This window comes from Struthio camelus, chromosome 2 (assembly GCF_040807025.1).
Source record: "Struthio camelus isolate bStrCam1 chromosome 2, bStrCam1.hap1, whole genome shotgun sequence".
In the NCBI taxonomy this organism is placed as follows: Eukaryota; Metazoa; Chordata; class Aves; order Struthioniformes; family Struthionidae; genus Struthio; species Struthio camelus.
The window spans coordinates 65,976,105-65,995,962 of record NC_090943.1 but is presented as its reverse complement, the minus strand read 5'-3'; the positions used below and the strand labels follow the sequence as shown (position 1 = coordinate 65,995,962).

The window sequence follows — 19,858 nt, the reverse complement described above, 5'->3', positions numbered from 1 at the left end:
GCTGCTGACATAGGTTTACCAAGCCTTGCTCCCTGAGGAAGAAGAAACTTTCTCTCGCTTTTTGGGCCAGAGAAGTTGCCTGCATTCATGCAGGACGCTCGGCTGAGCGAGGCACTGTCGGATGGGCAGAAGTGGCGCAGATGCGAGCTGAAGGGAGGGAAGAGCTTGGGGAAAGGGGTGACCATTGATTGACAGGATAGCCTGTGGGACTGTCACTGGCGCAGCTGGGGGAAAAGGTTTGTCAGGAATCGCTCCCCTTTGCTGCTCACAGCCGTTCACTGGAGTTTCTCACTGTCGGTCTGCTCAGACTGCTTGTTCTCATCTCCTGCGTCCTGCTTTTGCTGGTGGCCTGTCCCAGCTCTTTCCTGCCCTCCCACCACGGCTGGGAAGTGAAGGGGAGGCTTGGGGCAGAGAAACTCCTGAAACACCCGGGAGAGACCAGAAAGGCCCAAAACGGATCACCCCAGAGAGCGGGCATGCACCGCAGTCACCTAAGCCAGGCTTCTCCTTCCACGCAATGGTTGCTCTCCTAGGGTAAGAGGGCACGAGGTAAGTATTCCTGAAATAGCCTATTACGATGCTTAAGTGCCACCGGCATCGCCACGAAGGGTGTGCTGGGCAGCCGGGCACCAAGCAGCGGCTCCGCACCAGGTGCCCCGGCTCAGCCCACTCAGTGGGCGCATCTCGGGGCCAGTCCGTGCCATGTCCGATTCCTCACCAAGGACCTTCCAGCGGCTCTCCTGACTGAAGCCGTCTACTAATTTTAAATGAGCTGTTTCCGCTGCCACCAAGAAAAAGCGAAAAATATGCAATATTGCGATGCATATAAAGTATTTTATACAAAAATAAAAGCAAGGCGCTTTCTGTGGGAGCCGGCGGCGTCGCCCTTCCTGCGGAGCTGGTGGAAAGGCTGCTTCGGGCAGGGCAGGGCGGCGGCTGCCGCAGAGGTGGCCACGGCCACCTCCGCCTGCGCGGGGGCTGCGCGGGGGCACCGCCGCGCCGCGCCGCGCCGCCCCTCCCCGCGCCCTCCCCCAGGTAGGAGGGTCCGGCCCGGCCCGGGTTTGGCGGCGGGTCCGTCCTCGCCCGGCGGCGGTGGCGGTGTGCGCGGAGCGCCGCGCTGCCGCCCGCTGCTGCCTTGCCGCCCTGCGGGAGGCGGCGCGGCCGGAGGACAAGCGAGGTGCGACCGGAGAGAGGGAAAGAAGCCGCTTCTTAATCATTTTCTTCTTTTTTCCCCCTTTTTTTTTTTTTTTAATTCCCCGCCCCCCCCATCTCCCTCCGACCTTGGCCCCGCTCGCCCAGCGGGACCGTGCGCGGCGGCAGGCGGCCGCCCATGGAGACGCTGGTGCACCCGGGGGCCGGCAAGCCCCCCAGCGGGTAAGGCGTCCGGACCGCGCTGCGCTGCGCAGGGCTGCGGTGCGGTGCGGTGCCCGGCGGGCCGCGAGGGCGCTGCTGCCGGCGGAGCGGGGCGGCGGCGCGGCCAGGGCAGGGTGCGCCGGGCGGGGAGAAGGGCACAGCTTGGAAACCGCTTGGAAAAGTGCGGGGTTTGGGTTGTTGTTGTTGTTGTTGTTTTTTTTCTGTTTCGCGGGGGCGGTGGCTCCCCGCGGCTGCGCAGCGCCGAGCGGCGCTGGGGCCGCCGGCGGCCGCGGCTCCTCGTACGTGTGCCCCCTCCCGTCTGTGTGCTCACGGGCAGCTGCCAAAAGCCTTTGGAAGGTTTTTATTCAGCCCTCAGTTCCTTACCCCCATTGCCCAGTCGTGGTAAAGGAGGGGGGAAAGAAATTAAAAAAAAAAAAATCTGACAAGGCTTGTCAATAATGCCAAAATTTTGTTAAAACTTAGTAAACTGCGGTGCTGGGCAGGCTCCTCTGACATCTGGAGATTCCTGCCGAGCGCTAAACTACCCCTCCGCCGCCCCTGCACGCTTGCTGTGGCCGTGGGCACGCAGGTCGGCTGCTGGTCAGAGTTTCTAGTGCCTTTTGGTGTCCTGCACCTATTTAACAGCTATAACGGACCCGGCGTAGTCAACCCGAGTATTAACCATATGTGGCTTTGGGGTTCTTAAAGAGAATAAATAAATGCGGACTGTAAAGCAGCAAATTAGGTAGGCCACTAATTAAGCACCCAGAGCTGCACACGCGTCAAGTCCTAAGTGGTCTCTTTTGTCCGAGTAGAAGCTGGGCAAGTCTTAAGAGTTGCAGTGTCTACTCGTCGCAATTTACTGCTCTACTTCACACTGTCTGCACGTATTGGGAAAGAACGTAGTTGGTTCAGAAGCTTTTCTGCTTTGCTTTTAGTTATAGTTTTTATGTCATAAATTCATTGCCGACTACATGGGAAAGTTTTAAAGTCCGTGTTGATAAACTGTGTAGACTTGCTCTGTTTAATTTCCTTCATTTCTGTGTTTCGTGGGAGGTCTTCCAATGTGTAACTGGAAGGTTGGTCAGAACAGGGAGTGATGGATGAAGGGAAATGTCACTGCTAGTGCTGTATGAGTAAAAACTCCACGTGAACAGTTATTTCTTTGACTTGCAGAGCATAATATAGCTTGGGGCTTTGTTGTAAGATGGTTAATCTCTGATAATCAGTCTATTCGATTATGACTTTTTAAATTAACCTTTTAAAGAGAAGCAATGTATGTACTTAAAAAGATTTGATTTCTTAACGTAGCTGTTCTCCAGAATTCTGATGAAGAAGAGATGAGGGATGCAAATTTACATGTGTTTTGAGGTATAACTATACTTCTCAAATGTAATGTTGATTTAAAAACCTGTCTTGATTGCTAGATGTCAAAAGATTCATTACAGAGTTTTAAATTTTGAACAAGAGTCCATATTATTAATGTTTTTCCAAAATGAAAACTGGTACAATTCTGAGAGATTCACTGAAGTTCCGGGGGCTTTATTAACCAAAGGTCCACGATGTCAGTTTAGGCAGTTTTATCAGTTTAAAGTGGATTGCATGGCCAGGCTCTCTACTATGTAAATGAAGAGAAATTAGAGCAGCAGCATGAGGTTCAGTCACTTTGTTTCTGACCTGGCACAAGGAGGAGAACTTGGTCTTAAGGTTAGAGGTGCCGGGGATCACGTATAGTACAGAACATGGGTGCTAATCTGCGCCTGCTGAAGCTGACTGCAAAGCTGTCGTATACATTAACAAGGAATGACTGTATGTTTCATCTTAATTCAGTTAAGAGCTGAAATACTGTTGCTTTTTCTTGGAATTTCAGAGCTCTCAGTCTGGCTGTGGCCATGCTGTTGGTGATGGTTTTTGCTGGAACAGTTCTAACTTCCCTAAATTACTAGCCTTAGCACTGGAAACGGGGTGGATATTTGGTTCCTAGCTAGGTTTTACTCATTCAGTGAAGAAATCCACTAGGACCAGTACAATGTGGCAGGGAGACAGCTTTGCCTATTCCTGTTAGTTCCCTTGTGAATCCAAAAGTGAACTGCACCTATGGAGCATGTCAGGGGAGCGTTTAATTTAAGGGGCTCTGGCACAAGTATATCCCTTGTATGGGAGAAGAAATGCTGTATGAGTTTCTAGCTTATTGATTGGGTTAGCTTGCAGTTATGAAAGGAAGAGGTTAAAATGACTGTGGCTTTAAACATTTTTTACAAAATTTAGGCAGAGCTGTTTTGTCTCTATGTAAATCATTAATAGCTCTGTTACAGGTTTCCTTTGTTAAACAGTGAACAAATTTGATGTGTCATTTGGTACGGAGTAGAACAGTTCTGCTGTGTGTCTTATGCAGATAATCTGACAACGTGTATTTCATGGCACAGCTGCTTGACAACTGCACATTTAAAAGCAGGATACTGGGGTTTTTTGTTTAAATAGCAAAGGAAAAAATGTAATTTGTCTTGGTGCTACAGGGTTTTTCCCATTTCTTAATTTAAAAAATAGTTTAGATTTGGCTACCGATAATGTTGTTATTACTGATTGCTAGGCATGAGTTTTGTAAAGCTTTATGGAGCATCTAACATTAATTTTAGATGATGACGGTGAAGTTAAGAAAAGCAGCAGCAGCACCAGAAGTGAGAATTTCTTCTTCTGTAATTGTGCAACAGGTGCTAGAAGAGAGAAATACACTGTTTTTTTTTTTTTTAAAGACTGTTCCCTAGTGCCTTGGTGTCTGCACCTGCATTCATTTCATTAGTGAGAGCAGAAGCAGGCCTCTGTCTCTGCATTTCCTGAACATCTGGTTGGTGAATTTATTGACCATTATTTGGCATAGTTGGCATACGTCTGTCGTAAGTGGCGTAGAAGAGTCAGGCCTAAAATGAAGACTTTTAGGATCGGTTCTATTCAGCTCTGTTAGGGACCTTACAAAGTGCAGAGCATCTTCACCTGTCACTGAAAACATCTTCATCTCTCTTCTGAGCACAAGAAACCTTCCTGGGTAGTCCTGAGCAAAGCAGTTAGGTCGTGATTCAGGAAGAAGTCTCTATATTAAACAAGATGAGCGTGTAAGTAGGACCTTTATTTTCTGTGTTTCAGCTTCCTTCCCTATTTCACTGGCCCTTGCAATAATACTCGGCAAATGCAGGCACACACGCTAGTGGCACCTACTTTGGAGTGACTTCAGAAAAAGGCTGTGAAACATCAGTAACATTTACATGCAGAACATGGGAAAGCAAACTCCTAGGTAAAGAATGAGTCCAGAAAACTTTGTTATTATTTTATGCCTAGCCCACATAGTTAAGCAGGTCACTTTGTCAAACTGCATGTCTAGCCTAAAAAAAAAAAATTTTATTATGTATAAGCTTAGCATATTATATGGAAACCTTGTCTTGCAAAAGCCTGGAGAGAGCTGTTTTCCAGAGAACACTAAAATACTAGTATTTCTTGCACACTAGAGTCTGTCTGTGTCAGAACACTCACATTCGGACATGGCAGGATTTAGGATATACAGAACTAATGAAATAATTTAATCTTCCAATCAAAAACCAGAACAACTGGAAAACTAGGCAAGCTGCCAGGGTCTCACCTGCTTTATATGAGATTTTTGTGTAATGCGCAGAATAGCGGATGGCAAAGGATGGATGCGATTAGAAATGCAGACTAATAGCGTGATGCTTATTTTGGACATTCCTATCTTGGCCAGTTCAAAAGCTAACGCTTCTGCTGTTGGCGTTACACCTCATGTTCGGTGCTGGTTTGTACTTGCACCACTCTGGCAGGGTTCAGGTGGAGCTGCTTACGTGTACCTCCAAAGCAAGGAATTTCTCTGTAATTCTCTTTTCTAGCACCACCGCCAGCGTTAGCCCTCTCCTCGCAAATAGTTCAAATCCAAAATATTTATTTTTATATCAGTGGAGATATGTCGCATTAAATAAAACTCATGTACCAGCAAGCACAATTCTTCTGGAACAAGGCAATTTTCACTGTATTTTACACCTCTACATGAGCATAACTGTTGACTTAATGTATATTTTTTCCCGACTTAATGTATTTTTTTCCCCAGTCATGACTAATATCTCGGGGTTGCTGAAGATAAGCAAGCTAACTGTAAGAATAAGCTAAATGGCGAGATTAATGCAGTACAACGTGTCCTGACGGCTGCTTTTTCAGAATTCAGGCTCCCCGTTTCTACTCTCTTCCTTTTCTCCTTTTCTTTTTTTTCCTTTTTCCAGAAATAGAAATGTTAATCTTGTTCCCAAGTTGAGGGATGAAATAGATGACTTCTTAGCATCTCTTCCATTTCTGTGCTTTCTAGGATATTCAGGGTTTGCTTACGTTCTCCTTGTTTCCTAATTGTGTCTCATTGTTTTCTGTCCTGTGTGTGTCTATCATATTTCTCTGTCTCACTCTTTTTTTGCCTCTCCTGATGCTGTTAGATGAAACTCAAGCATCTCTTTCCAAGAGTAGCTTGTCTCCTTGTTACTTCTTTGTGTGTTTTCCCTGTAATTCCAGTTTGATTTCACTCCTTAGCCTTCTCTCCTGTAACTTTACATCTGGGTCAAATTGCTCATCTTTATAAAAGCACTTTATTGCTCAGCGGGTGACTTGCCACCCCGCTTGGCCAGGATGAACAGATTTTCTTGCCCTCGAAGGAGTGATATTGTTTGGAATATGTGCATATACTCTTAAACGTCTGTGGCATTTAAAATATTCGTTATTCTCCTCTTGCTACAGGCTTGAATTGCCTTACAAGCATTAATTAAGGCCTTCTAATGATAGTCATTTGGATTAAAGAAATGTACTTGGGAAACTCCTTTTTCTGTAGGCAAAAGCGCGAACGCGTTTACATGACTTGCTCAGAAAGCAGCCAGGAGGCCTGCGGTAGAGGTGGGGAAGGAACTCGCTTCTCCGGCATCGCAATTCAGTGCCCTAACAAGTATTCCCCTGTGCTCGGTCTTTAGCTACTCTGTTAGCATCAGTAAACACTTGATTTTCTGGCAGAGATTATGTTCTGTATAGTGCGACGCTCTGTCTTGCTCTGTTGTTGTGATTTCCATGGAAGTTGACAGCTCTCTCATTTTAATGCTTCTTGCAAGAGTTTTGGGGGTCTTTAGAAATTTATTTTCCTTGAGTGAGTGAAGCAAGCTTCTGCATTAGAAGTTAGGAATGGAAAAAGACTTTAAACCCATGCTTTCAGATAAATTTGTGATTTGAGGATCTTTTCAAAGTAGCTGCAATTCCAGATAATGGAAATTAGGCCCCTTATTAACATATTAATTTTCTGAATGTATACAGTGTTTCCAGAGCTGTTAGTTGCCCAGTGAGCCAGACTGCTTATCATTAAATAAGTGCTCCTGTGAATAGTATATTGTTGTCATAGTTTCAGCGTTACAATGTCAGCGATGAGCCAGGGGCTTGATTCATGCCAAAAAGTGAGTCACAAAGACTGCATGGCAGGGCAGTGCCGTGAGAGCTGTGACATACAGCATCTGATACCCGTTTTTAGGGCTTCTGCACCAGAAATGTTGTCATGCTAGTGTTTCATTTTCCCACCCGTTAATGAACTTCATGAGACACCGTGCATTTGTGCAGAGCAGTGGCTGTAGTTAGAGAGGTGGAAAAAAATGTATTGGGGATGTTTTTCTGTTTATATTCCTTTGTTATCTCTATAGCTTCCAGGCTGAGAGAGTCTGTTGGACAAACAGCTTTTTCTTAGTAGTGACCCTGTGAATTCAACCTGATATTTGAGCGTTGAACTGCATTTTTTGTGTTCTTTGCCATGTATTACTTGGAAGGGAGTCAGCCTTCTCTTGTGGCAGGTTTCGACGATGATCTTTGTGACTCAGCTCAGCGATGAACTTGGTCCTAAAGCTTCTGAGCGTCAAAAGTGATACATCCTGGGAAAAAACATTCATTTTGTTTTTTGATACAGCGAGGGTCAGTAAAGAAGGTAGGAAATGAGTGAACGAAGTGAGAAGTTAGTGTAGGTTGGGCTGGAGGTGCTCACCAGAGGTGTAGCAGACGAAGTGCGTTTCAGGGTTATGTTCTGCTGTTCTCCAGTGTCTATTTTAAAACATGATTGGCCTGGGCATAAGTTACAAGGCTGATAAGTGAATTTCTCTCTCTCTCTCTGCCATGTACAAGGTGGAAAGGCTCGGTAAGGTGTGATGGAGGGTCCTTCATCTCAGCCTCTCATCAGAAAATGAATATTTGGGAACTTGCTTATGGAAAAGCCACATCCACAGGCCTGCTCTGCAGCAGACAAGGTTGAGTGTTAAACCTACTGTGGCTTTTACTGCACAAAATTGCCACGACCATGCAGAAGTCCAGAGTCTTCCTTTTTACTTCAAGCAAGAAGCCAAACAAAAATATAAGCCTGATGGTGTGCTTGAAGCTGTTGTATTGAAATTGATGTTTCCTTAGCAAGCTCTACAAACGATACAAAGACTAGGAGAAAATTCAGAATTTCTGAGCCATCTTGGTTTTTGGAGCTAACAGTAAAAACTTCCTTTACTCAATAAAATAAACGGATACCATGCCAAGTCGTACCACAGGCCTAGAGGTTGAGCAAGAAAAAAATAGCATTTTATGTTATCAGTGTTCTAAGTATAACCACCTTGTAAAGTTTGACAGCAAGTACCGATCCAGAAGTACTTAATCAGATAAGTGTTTCTTTATGTCCACAGCGAGGGCTACTAGTAAGCAGTATACAATTCTTTATTTACCATGTCTGTTTTCCTTTGCTGTGTGTCAGACTTTATTTATATATGTGTATGCTGATCCAGTCTGCTGTTACTGAAATCTTACTGTGAGGTCGAGCAAGAAGGGCAGAACTCTGTTGTTATTTTTTTTTAAATTGAGTGTTACATGCCTTTTTATTTTTCTTTTTTCAAGACCTCATGAACACATAGAGATTTAAGATGAGCAATGTTGATGGTTGATGAGTTTCTGTCTGGATCTTCAAATGTTATCTTAATAAACGCATCTACTGCCTTTAACAGTAAGACAACGTACAACCTTTTTTATATTATTGCTTTTTTATTAAGAGTTTTTGCAGTAAGTACATCTCGTCTGATAAGAGCTTTGTTGAAAATGATGGTATTGTTACAACACAGAAGAAAGAAGTTCCAAGGCCTTAACACTACTGCACCATTGGAGATCAGTTGTAGCTGTCTTCCAGGTCTGAGAGTTGTTTCTGTTAGTCTGCCAGACCCCTTTCTTCTGAAAAGGAGGTTTGTTGTTTTGGGGTGAGAGTGCTGGGTTTCTTCTTAATCCTGGTGTCAGGCGGTGTTAGGAGATGCTGTAAGGGAAACAAGAGGCTGAGTTTGTCTCCAAAGGTTGTGTGAAGGTCTCGTGGTGCTTTGTATGGAGGATTCACCAGGTGTAGAGTCAGCTTCCTCGAAGCTGTTTTCTCCAGGGAAACAAGGGAGAAAGTACAGAGAGGGCCGTTTTAGACTGTCTACGTAAATTTTGTTTAAAAAGCCCTTCTCTTTTGTCCCTCCCCATACATACTGCAGTGAGAATTCCCCGTTGACCCATTGTCCTGGAGGTCACTTGGGAGCTGTGGCAGCCTGTTTACAACGCAAGAGAAAGCACAGTACTGAGTTCTGTTCAAGACCCTTAAAAATACTACTTTTTTTTCTTTTTATCCCCCCCTCTTCTCTGTGTTGCTTATGCAGAGTTATTTTGGGCTATAATAAGAACTGATTTTTACCTGCTTTAGTAGGTTCCAAAAGATGCTAAAACCTCACAAGTTATTTTATAATAAAACATTATTTCATTTTTTGTTCTTACCACTGGCTCTTCTTTCTGCCTTTTTATCTATTTATTCACTTTTAGTTTAAGGTGAGTATCCTGCACATGCAGCAGAAACGCCGCCTAGGTAAATACATCAAGGACTACGTGTCTGTTTTTACTGTGCACAGGACACGTATTTTCCTTTCTGTTTCTGCCTGTCAGCTCCGTGAAAGGAGTCTCTAACATCAGTAAGGAGTTTCAGCCAAATTTGAAGAAAAACTGTGTTCTCTTTTTATCTCCTTTTCTCTTGTTACAGCGCTTTCTTTCTGAACGGCACGGCAGCGCTGCTGAATGCTGATGAGAGACTATCTTGGGGCGACTCCAGATTCTTGCCCTTGTCCGTCCTTTTTTTTTTCCTCCTTTCCTTTTTTGCGTAACTTCTCTTGGTACTTGGTACCATGCCTCCACTTTTATACGGATACCAGAGAAATTACTCGCGGGTTCCCTCGGGGTATAGCTCGTGTTTCAGGATCAGCACAGCTTTCTGTGCTCGAGCTGGACTTGTCGTGTTGGTAGCGGTTGCTTCCGGCAAGTGTACTGTACTGATAAGCCTCTGTTATATAGGACTTTCTCCTCGGTATGGATACCAGTCCTTGGCTTCTGGTGTCATTAAAATCTTGGTGCTCTGACACCATCAGGTGTTCCTGTGACTGGTTCCACAAAGTCATTAAATAAACCTACAAGTAGGTCAGATCATGTTGCTAAACTGCCGGCGTTGTAATCAATGACATTATTTTGCTTGCTTCTAATTCCCTCTATTCCTCTGCCTGTGCTGAGCTGGAGAGCCGCTTGGTCATCTGCTGGCAATATAGAACAGCACAGCATGCTAAAATAACGTTACGCTTTCCGTTGTGCACAGTCTTGTGGTTTTCAAGACGTACACGGTCTTTCATTTCCTGTCTTCTCTTTTACTGCTGCTTTACTTTCGCTCCCTGGGTAGATGTCCCTCCTCTAGCGGGAGAGGAACGGGGATGAGGTTCTGCCTTTAGTGAGTCCTCAACCCTTTCTGCACTCAGCCAAGCTGCGAACCCGTGGGCGTGGACTTGGTGTTGTACTGGACTTCACCGAGGTTCGCCTATCGTGGGAAATGCTGGGAAGAAGCTAGAAGTTGCCTGGACATCATCCTAGAATTTAGTAAGGGCTTTCATAAACCAGAAGATGCTGTTATTTCTGCGCTTACATTAGAAAGCTGAAGATTGCTATCTTCGTATCAAGTCTGTTATTTCTGAATGCGAAATCACTTTCTTCTTACTAGACCTAGCTTTGCTGTTGTGAGGCAAACATAGATGTATGCGTATGTGATGGATAAAGAAGCCAGGATCAAACTTAAACAAAAGGCCATACCTTACCAAGTACGAAATTGTACTTAATCTTAAATATAGAGATCTGTGGATTTTATAAATGATTTTGCATTCAGGAAGAGGATAAAAAGTTACTGTGCAGATTTAAATAGTATATTTAGGGTTGGTCTATTTTTCCCTCTCAGTTCAAGGCTGTAGATCATATCACCTTTATGAAACCCTTTAGAAAGGCAGATTTAAGCACAGTCCCAGAACTATACATCGATGATTAAGCTGTTTCATTACCAAGGCAAAGTTGCTTCTCTTCTTACCTTTTAAGCAAATACAGTAGTTAGAGTCTCTTTCCAGTTCTGCAGGGATTTGGAAGGAAGAAGAGAATACCTTGTTGACAAGGTGCTTAGTTATTCTGCAACTAGTATTTACCCAGTATTCAATCTCGCAGGTACCAGCAAAATTACTCGTCCAGGGACTATTGACTTACTTTTGGTGCTCCCATTGTTTCGAGGAAGACAAGTTGTGAACTTCAGAACTAGTCAAGCGACAGTGGATAAAAGCTGTTATTTATTATAATCATTTATTTGCATTTAGTTAGTAGCTTTCTAGCTTTCTACTGTGATTAATAAGCGTTGTCTCAGTGCATTTTCATCACTTGATGATTCCGGGATCAAAAATCAAGGTCTTTTTTCCCTTCCCCACCCCCTAGCTATGTTCTTTATATTCTTTCCTTTAAATTTTGAAGGTTTATTTTCCTCGTCTGACGTATAAGGCAAACCAGAAATTTTTTTTTAAAGGCTGCTAATGTAATATTGTACAAAATGACTAGTAGGGCAGGGCAGACTCAGAGGCTGTCTATTCCTGTGGTTTATTAGGCTCTGTTGGGACAGAGACGGAGAGTCTGCTTGCACATGTCAGAAAAAGGAGTGCGGGAAAAATACTAGATAATTATGTGTTGCAATATCGAAAAGGGGGCTTTCGCCGGCTGCTCTGCAGCAGTTTTAAATCGTAAGGCTCACGCTGTGCCTTTACTGGGGTCTTGGTTTGTATTTTGCAGTGAAGAAGCTAACAAATACTAGGTGTCTCGTTGCAGAAGGCCGTATTTCTCTGTAGTGCACTAGGCTCTGTGTGGGTGTGCGCGTGTATAGGGGAGTTCAGTGCTTATATTCTCCCTCCCCCCATTCCCTACCTGTGGTTACCTGTGTTTATTTATATTGTAGTAGACTTCAGAATGCCCTGTTTCCACTAGCATTTTGCAGTGAGAGACCCTTTTAATGCTAACAACACGTTGTCCACGTTGTTCGAGGATAACGGGGTCAGTTGTTCCTCTGCTCACTGTTGTTCTCTTCACGAAACCAGACTGTACTAATATTTTTCTGAAAAGCCCACAACTTGTCGTGATTTTCTGCCAGTCTTATTTAAGAATACTGCCCATCTGTATGCTTGTTGATTGTTTATTATTGCGTATTCTCAAATTAGCCGTAGTTATTTTGGAATGAAATCTCTTTGCCTTCTGGCAGTTAAATACCGTGCTTTCTCCTGTTCAGAACAAGAGAACAAGATCTGGGTCTATTGGAAAATGCTTTACAAATATAAAACTGCCTCAAGTATAAAACCTGTTTATACAGATACCTTGGGTTTCATGCCATGAAAAGCACCGTAAATTCCCCGTGCTGTTTAATTTTCATAAAGAGAAACTTGGAAAGAAATGGTGCTGGCAATTCATTGCCAATTATTTAGATACTAATTTGCTGCCTGAGAATAATTTCTGATTTTTTTTTTTTTAAATTCAGTTTAGTACTGAACTGGTAGAAAAAGAATCTTAAACTAGCTCATATTTTACAGTTTAGATTTACCTGGAAAGACATTGGCAACACTGATTGTCTTTTTTTTGTGTGCAAATTAATTTTTGTTAATACATGGTGTACAGAACAGTCTTTGGTTGCTCCTTTTTTTTTTAATGTAAATTCCCACCCACCCTTATTATTATAGTATAAACAACTGTGCAGTTTATGAAGTATTAAACTTGTGTTCATGTAAACAGTCTGTGTGCGCAGAGCTTGGGTGCCAAGCTTGAGTATCACACAGCGTGCAACGGCTGGGGGCAAAACTCTGCGGTGCCGTAGCTGGACGGTACGTACACATCCATCTGTAGTACACGCTTTAAGTGACGGACCTAAACAGGCTGCCTCAAGAAAGGAAATACCTTCTCTTGCTTCTCTTTTGTAGGTTATCTCACGCCTCTGACTTTTGATGAATCGCAGAGAAATGCCCTAGCCCGTGCTTAGGCGGTTTCTTTTTTCCTGAGCAGATGGTAAGGAGCGTGTCGCCAGCACGGAGACTTGAGTTTTCCTCCCCATCCTGGCCGGGATGGGGTAGGCAGAGCTGGGTGGAGGAACAGCATGCGAAAGCTCGGATTGCAAACAGACCCCTCGTTCTGTGTCGAGCACCTGGCTACCTGTGCGCAACCCCGTTCGCATGTCTATAAATCTTTCGGAAGTATTATTTATATTCAGACAAACGCCCAAATCAACAGCAGGGGTTTTCCTGGATTAAATCGCCTTCATCAAGCGTTAGTTAAGGTTAAAACCGTCTAGAGACTCTTCTCAGCTTTCTGTGCTCTTTTTTCTTTTACTGAGGATACCATTGGCAGGTATAGAAAGAAAAGCAATGTGTATCGCGGTAAGCAGTTGTACTGCATTTATGCATTTGAGAGAGGGAAAAACCGTTCTCATTTTCCAGCAACCAGATATATATTCGTATGGAACTTGGGGAGGTACTTGCAAGGCTTTGGGAACCACGTGAGCCGGAGACTTCAGGTTTCCTTTGTGCTTTGTGAAGTTCCTGTCATTTGTTCACAAGTTTCCGTAGTGCTTATCACAGAAAATAAGAGTTCTTCGTACTTTAAATCATGTAGGTGTAGGTGCTTCACGCACAGCCCTTTAGTTCTTGCGTACGGGTGCTCTAAGTAGCAAGGCTGTGTAGTCATGGGGAAGCGTAAAAGAGAGTAAGTGTTTGGCGCCGGTCTGCTTTACTACTCTAAGAAGGAAATACACGTTTGCCTTTGACCCTGCTGATGTTGTAGGCTTTCTGGAGATTTAAAAGCAAAGTGCAGCTATTTTACCGTTCTTTGAAAGCTTCAGCCTGTCTGAGGGTTAATTGCGTTGGAATTTCATACAGACTTACAGATGGAAGATGTAAAAACTGTACTTTGTGCAATGTAGGTGGTGTAATATGGCAAATAAACGCTACTGTATGGGACCTTCCTTCTGGAGCCAAATGCCCACTGTGTTGTGCAGCTGTGGCGTTCCTTCCAGAACGGGTCTGGAGTCTGTTTTCAGCTAGCAACCGTCTACGTGGTAGATGCATTTATGAGGCTAATAATTTGACAGAGAATGCAAGCTACAGGTGATAAAATTGGCTGTACGTGGGTAACTGTGTCCTGTTCAAGTGCCCTTTACTTGGGAGGGGGTACTGTGAGTTGTAACAAAATTTGTGAGGTGGCTCCTGAGCCTCAAAACGTTTGCGGAGGAGGAGGAGGAGGACTGCAGGCTATCCGTTTTTATTGCTGCATGGTAGAGTGCAGCCACGTTGACATTTGATGCAGACGCCCAATTGCCTGAAATTCTATATAGTCCAGTGTCACTCGGTGCTTGTGACACATAGGCGGTGTGTTTGTGTGATTTGGCAATGGGGCCTGCCGATTTCACAAGAGGAGGAGTGCGGGTCTTTATGGCTTATTAAAGTTGTCTGAAAGCACGTCCCCGGGGAACTCGGGACAAAGAGAGTTCGTTTGGAGAAATCGCTTCGGAAAAAAATGAGACTGTCTTTCGGTGGTGGAGTTTATTCTTTCTAGCCTTTTTAAAATTCTCTCCTGTAATCGCATAAAATTGGTGATAAGCCATATGACCCCTGATTACAGATCTAAATATTGGCATCAGTTCATTTATTATGTCTGAGTATGTATGTCTGTCTGAATCAGTCTGTAGTTCCTAATGTGTCGTTAAGTATTACAGTTTGCGTATATTAATGTGTTCTAATAGACTAGTACTTCAGTGAACACTGAAATGGGGAGAACTGAGTAGGTAATAATGCACTTATTTTTTGTAGGGAATAACGTTTTCCTTTTTAAAAAGCGTTTAATACTTAACTGCATTACATTATCACAAAGTAGCTCGATTTGCATGTACGTACTCAGTACCTTGAGCTATGTCGTTTTAGTGCTTCAGTGCATTAAATTTTTTTCACCCTACCTTAAACATAATAATCAAAACAAGTGAATGTCGAGTAACTTTGTAGTGTCACTAGGTAAGTCATGGAATTCACTTTTAGTCACTGAAATTAAGTGTAATATACAAAGAACAGAGACCTTTTCATCTGCTGAACTAGCATAGTCCTGAGTGAAAGGTCAGAACTTTTCTTTACCAGTGGCAGTTTCCTTTTCCAGCTAAGCTTAAATTAATGTTTTAATATCTGAATCCATTCTAACAAAAACATATCTGGGAAAATAGGAGATTTTTCTCTTTGTACAGTGAAAATATATGGCATATCTTGTATGCTGTGGTTTCAGAGTGAAGAAATTCTAGTTTAAATAAACTATAACAATTTGTCTTTTGGGTGGGGGGAAGATTTTTCCTGGAGTAAGTTGTAGTATGCACAGCTCTTTTTTTTTTCCCTCCCCCCCTTTTTTTTTTCTTTCATTTTTCCCCCCTCCTTAATATCTTTCCTGGAGTGACCAAATCAAAGGTAATCTCATTTTGAGAAGTTTGCTTTTTGTTAATTTGAATGATTTTTTTATTTATGTAGTTCATCTGAAATACGCCTCCTGCTTATCACGTTAAGTCGCTTACTGTTTCTAAATATACCACTGTATTTTAAAGAAGCAAAGCCATGCGTGAGTACTACCCATTCAGAGCGGGGCTAGTAGATAGGGAGGGACCTGCTGGTAACTTGAGAACAAGAGCAGATGCTAAATTAGCAGCTGGATCATTAGTAACAAGTCCACAAATGTCTGCTGGGAAATGATCTTCTTGGACGCACGGAGCGTGGGTGTGTGGGTTATTCAGAGTTTCTAGCATTTAGTTGCTCTTTGCCCATGACTCAAAGGAAAGCCATGGAGCTATGAGGATTTTTCTTTGCAATGTAATTGGCAATTTGTTTCATTGCAAGTATAGACTGCATTTATAAACTCTTATTTTGATTTTTTTTTTAAAGCATGAAATCCTGAACTTTATAAATGACTACAAATGCAAGAAGGTTGCAGGCAGCATTTTAGTTACAAGATTAAGTAAAAAATACTGCTAAAAGACCTGAGGAAAAGCAAATAATATTATAAGGTTAGTAATCCCACAGTTATCCATTAGTAATCCCACAGTTAAGTTCTGTTTTCACCATTAATATTAATAGCTATTTGACCATTGGCTGCGGTCAGAAATAGATCAGAATGTGACTGGATCGTGGCCTAAATTGTGGTTGAATAATTATGAATAACAAGTGACCTGTGTGCTAAATGGCAGCGGAGAATCGGAATAAATAAAAGATCGGGGAGGAAAAACCAAATGAAAGAGCTGTCAGAACAGTGCTGTTTATTTAGGAGATGAAACTTCGCTTTGTCTAAATCTCTTGTTCAGAAATGTTTGAAAGCTATCTAAAAGTCTAGTCTAATTGACCACCGGCTACTCCTCTGTCCCCGTCCCTCCCAACCACCCTCCGCTGTGGTGTTTACTGCCGGTAGGCAGCGGCAGTAAACGTGGTCAGAAGAGCACCGTTCGCCTACAGCAGTACTGTGGACTCCACTGTAGCTAGGGGTATGTCTAGCTTTTAATTTACGTTGCACATTTTTTTTCTCAAGACGATGATTATCTAAATATGTGCATCTACCAGCTGCCGTTTTCCCCATGTTAAAATATATATATATGTTAACTTTATCAAATTGGCAAAAATGATTCAATTTGCTAGTATAGACAGGGACAAAAATGATATGCATACCCTCAGCCCTAGTCAGAGTGGAACTGAGCATCTGTCGGAAAGAGAGGGAGCTGAAGTTAAAGTTGGCAGGTTTCTGTGGGAGTGAAAAGCCCAAGAGAAGACAGCTTAACAAGAAAGTTGTGGCCATGGTTTTGAATAGTGTAGTGGCTATATATATATATAGATTTATATGTATATCTATCTTTAAAGATATAAATGTTTAGTTCCATTCAGTGTGTGTGTATATATATATGTGTATGTGTAAATATATATAAAACCCATCAGAAACAGGCAGAAATTTTGCTTGTTTTTTTTATTCTATGTATGTATATACATGCATAACATTAAAATATTGTAATAAATGTATTACTCGTGTGATAGTACAACGCATATACATGTGTATGAAGACTGTATAGTGTTACTCAGGTCAACGTACGTGCATGGGAGTGGTTTTATTTAAAAAAAAAATTGAAAAGTCACTCTGTAATAGCTTTCTTGCAGGGAGATTAAGCACTATGATTCTTTAATTGCCTATCGGAGAGGTTTTTTTTTTTTTTTTCCTCCTATTTGTACACATGACTATAATATAGCCTAAATGGAAAAATAGCATAACTTGGTGTAAAAGCTCGACACGACACTCCACGTACTAGTGGGGATTCCAGGTATTCTGCTGGGTGGCCGTTGTAAAGGGGGTGGGATGGAGAAGAGAGACAGGTGGTTGTGATCCTCAGGCCAAGAGCAGCTACAAGGTTTTTAAACAATGGAAAACTTTGTGAAGAGGTGAATATACCCCCCACCCCACCCCACCCCACCCCACCAACAGTGTTCCTGTGAGCCTTTGTCCCTGGCAACGTATATTCTTCAGGGTGACACTAACCCTTGGGGAGCAGTCAGGCTGTTTCTGTGTACAGTTGTATAAGTTAACCAGTTCACTCGATATACCTTCTTGATCTATTTGTTTCCCCTAAATTACAGTTCCATGCAGTTTTCTTGGGTATATACTCCCATACTGTAAGCCAAAACAAAAATCTGCCTTTGCATTACTGCCTGCCACTATATGTTCAAAATACTGTAATTATTCAAATACAGCATTAATGTAACAGTCAACATCTGCTGTCTTGTATCTGGAATGGTAGCTTTGAAGCTTTTGTGTACTGTCTATTTTTATTTCCAGTGTTTAATATCAAGCCTGCCTATGGGAATGAATTCCATGATCTTTGCACATGAGACTTTTTATAGTATGGATTTTCATTTGATTCTGCTCGCTTTCCCGGAGTTAGCACCCTCATGTCTCCAGTGTATCTTAATGCTTCTTGAACGAGCATTATTTTCCTCATAAACAGGCCTTAATATTCAGGATCAGAAAGTTCATATTCAGCCAAATTCATGTTTGTGCTAGTGTGCATCATTTTCTAAAGCTTCCTGATTTGTTACGCTACGTCCACTAACAACAGCACGGATGACCCGTAAAGCTCAGATCATCCCCAGGTAATTGACAGCAGAGAGCTGCCCGTTGCATGTGTAGGGATCTCATTTTTCAGATCTCATTCTCCACTCCCTTATTACAGTTTAAGTTGGTGATTTGTGAGACTGGAATCACTTTTGCCTTAAGTGATGTGGATCTTTAGCCTGTTGGTGCTGTGCAACACTTTAATATAGGTTATATAGGTATTTAAAAGTCCCCTTAATACAAATACAAGTGCTCTAATTTATCATAATTATACTCTTCTTTGGGATTGTGGGAGCTAATTTGTAAGGTCTGGTTATTCACTCTAAGGAATGTCCTCACCTCTGGTTGTGTGTAAGAGGTGATGAGGTCATTTAAGAAGTTTATGAAGACTTTTTAAGATCACATAGGCATGAACTTTAACTGCACTTGGGATCGAAATATTCAGCCAGGTGTATGCGTCTATATTCTGTCAAATGTTTTATCCTTTGAAATTGTGGTTAAAGAAATTCCAAGTTACTTTTCTACTTCCTAAAACAGTAAGAACTACCCAAATAAGTTGCCTCAAACAACATATGCCCCCTTGGAAGTGTCTGGTTGAAGTAAAACCTATAGGCTCTGCTCGGTTGTAAGTAAAGACCAGAGGGCTGCTTCTGTGCTGCATTGTGTGAGAGAGGAGCGGCTCAGAAGTCATAGTGAGTGCATGTTTTAATGCTCTCCTTAGCTTTATTCAAGTTCCTGAGCTGCTGCAGAAGCTAAAATACCTCAGTTATAAGTTAGAGCAGCCCCTTGGAAAGTTTTAATTACACAACTAAAGGTGATATATAGCAATCACTTTTTTTCAGCAAACCCTTTGCGTTGAATTTGGAACGGGAAGTATTTTCCCTTGGTGTATGGATAACGTATTCTTGAAAAGCTTCTCTACAGACTAGAGTTGTTACATACGGGCTGGCCTCGTAACTGGAATCAGTGGGCGTCTCTGAGACGAGTAAATTTTGCAGACGTAGGCACAGTAACAGGTGCCCTAACTATATGAACCCCGATTCTGTACAGAGAACTGATTTCTGTGCCCGCGTTGCGTCTCAGTGGTTATGAACGGGGTGCAGGTGACGGAGTTCTATTATACAGTTCGGAGACTGGAAGAGTAGATTAAAATGCGTTGATAATGAACACAATTCATTCCAGTCCACCGCTCCCATCAGGAAAGAGGAACGTGTCTTTTTGCTTGTGTATTCCTTTCTTTATAACTTGGTCTTAGACTCTGATCGCAACAAATGAGCAAAGGTGGGTTATTTTGCTGTAACTGGATGCAGCTGCTGGAAAATACAGTCTAAGCATTTAGACAGAATCCTAACGCTTGTGGAACCTATGTGAATGCAGAATGTTGAAAGTTGAAATAACACCCCAGAGCAAACAGTCAGATGAGGTTTTAAACTACTTTTAGGTGCTTTTAAGTTCTTCCTGGTTGGCTTGAATAAGCCAAAGAGCAAGTGGGCCTGATGCACCTTAGTGATGAGGAGGGGTATGAAGAGACGTTCATTAAAAGTTGTTATGAGGCTCTGAGTGGTGTGGGAGCCTCTGCAGATGTCGCTTCCTTAAAGACAATTAATTAGTGTACCCATTTCACCATATATTTTAGCATAGATCCAGTATGATGTGGCTTTCCCCCTCTTCCCGTCCTCTTCCTCTGCTGGCACGTCTTGTATGCTTTCAGGTCTACCCTGATCATTGGGTTTCTCCTCTGCTGGTTAGACGTTGTAAGCCTCCATCCAGATTTTTTTTGTTGAGCTGAATTATTAACGTGTCACACCCTTCTGAAGTTACTGTTTTGACTCCATCACTTTAAAGTAAGAACCCTTTCTGCTGACTTAAAACCACTCGACGAGGTTATGTGCTGCTCTGTATTCAACAGTCGGGTGTAGAAAGAATCCGCTTCTGTGCGTTGGGTTATTCT

The 19,858-nt window shown here is 42.7% G+C and overlaps 1 protein-coding gene across 14 annotated transcripts in view; it reads left to right on the top strand.

Annotated features, from left to right (window-relative positions):
- The window catches only part of COBL (cordon-bleu WH2 repeat protein), a 174,596-nt gene that overhangs the window by 13,421 nt on the left and 141,317 nt on the right, over positions 1 to 19,858 (top strand). For 4 of the 14 annotated variants that reach the window (XM_068936145.1, XM_068936150.1, XM_068936141.1 and 1 more), the window contains exon 1: positions 1,089 to 1,374. The exons of 2 other annotated variants lie outside the window; for them this stretch is intronic. In XM_068936145.1, the coding sequence (XP_068792246.1) occupies positions 1,331 to 1,374 (44 nt within the window). In that variant the 5' untranslated portion in view covers positions 1,089 to 1,330. Of the gene's footprint in view, positions 1 to 1,037; positions 1,375 to 19,858 lie in introns of those variants that run through there. 8 more of the 14 variants (XM_068936156.1, XM_068936155.1, XM_068936143.1 and 5 more) reach the window with 5 other exon arrangements.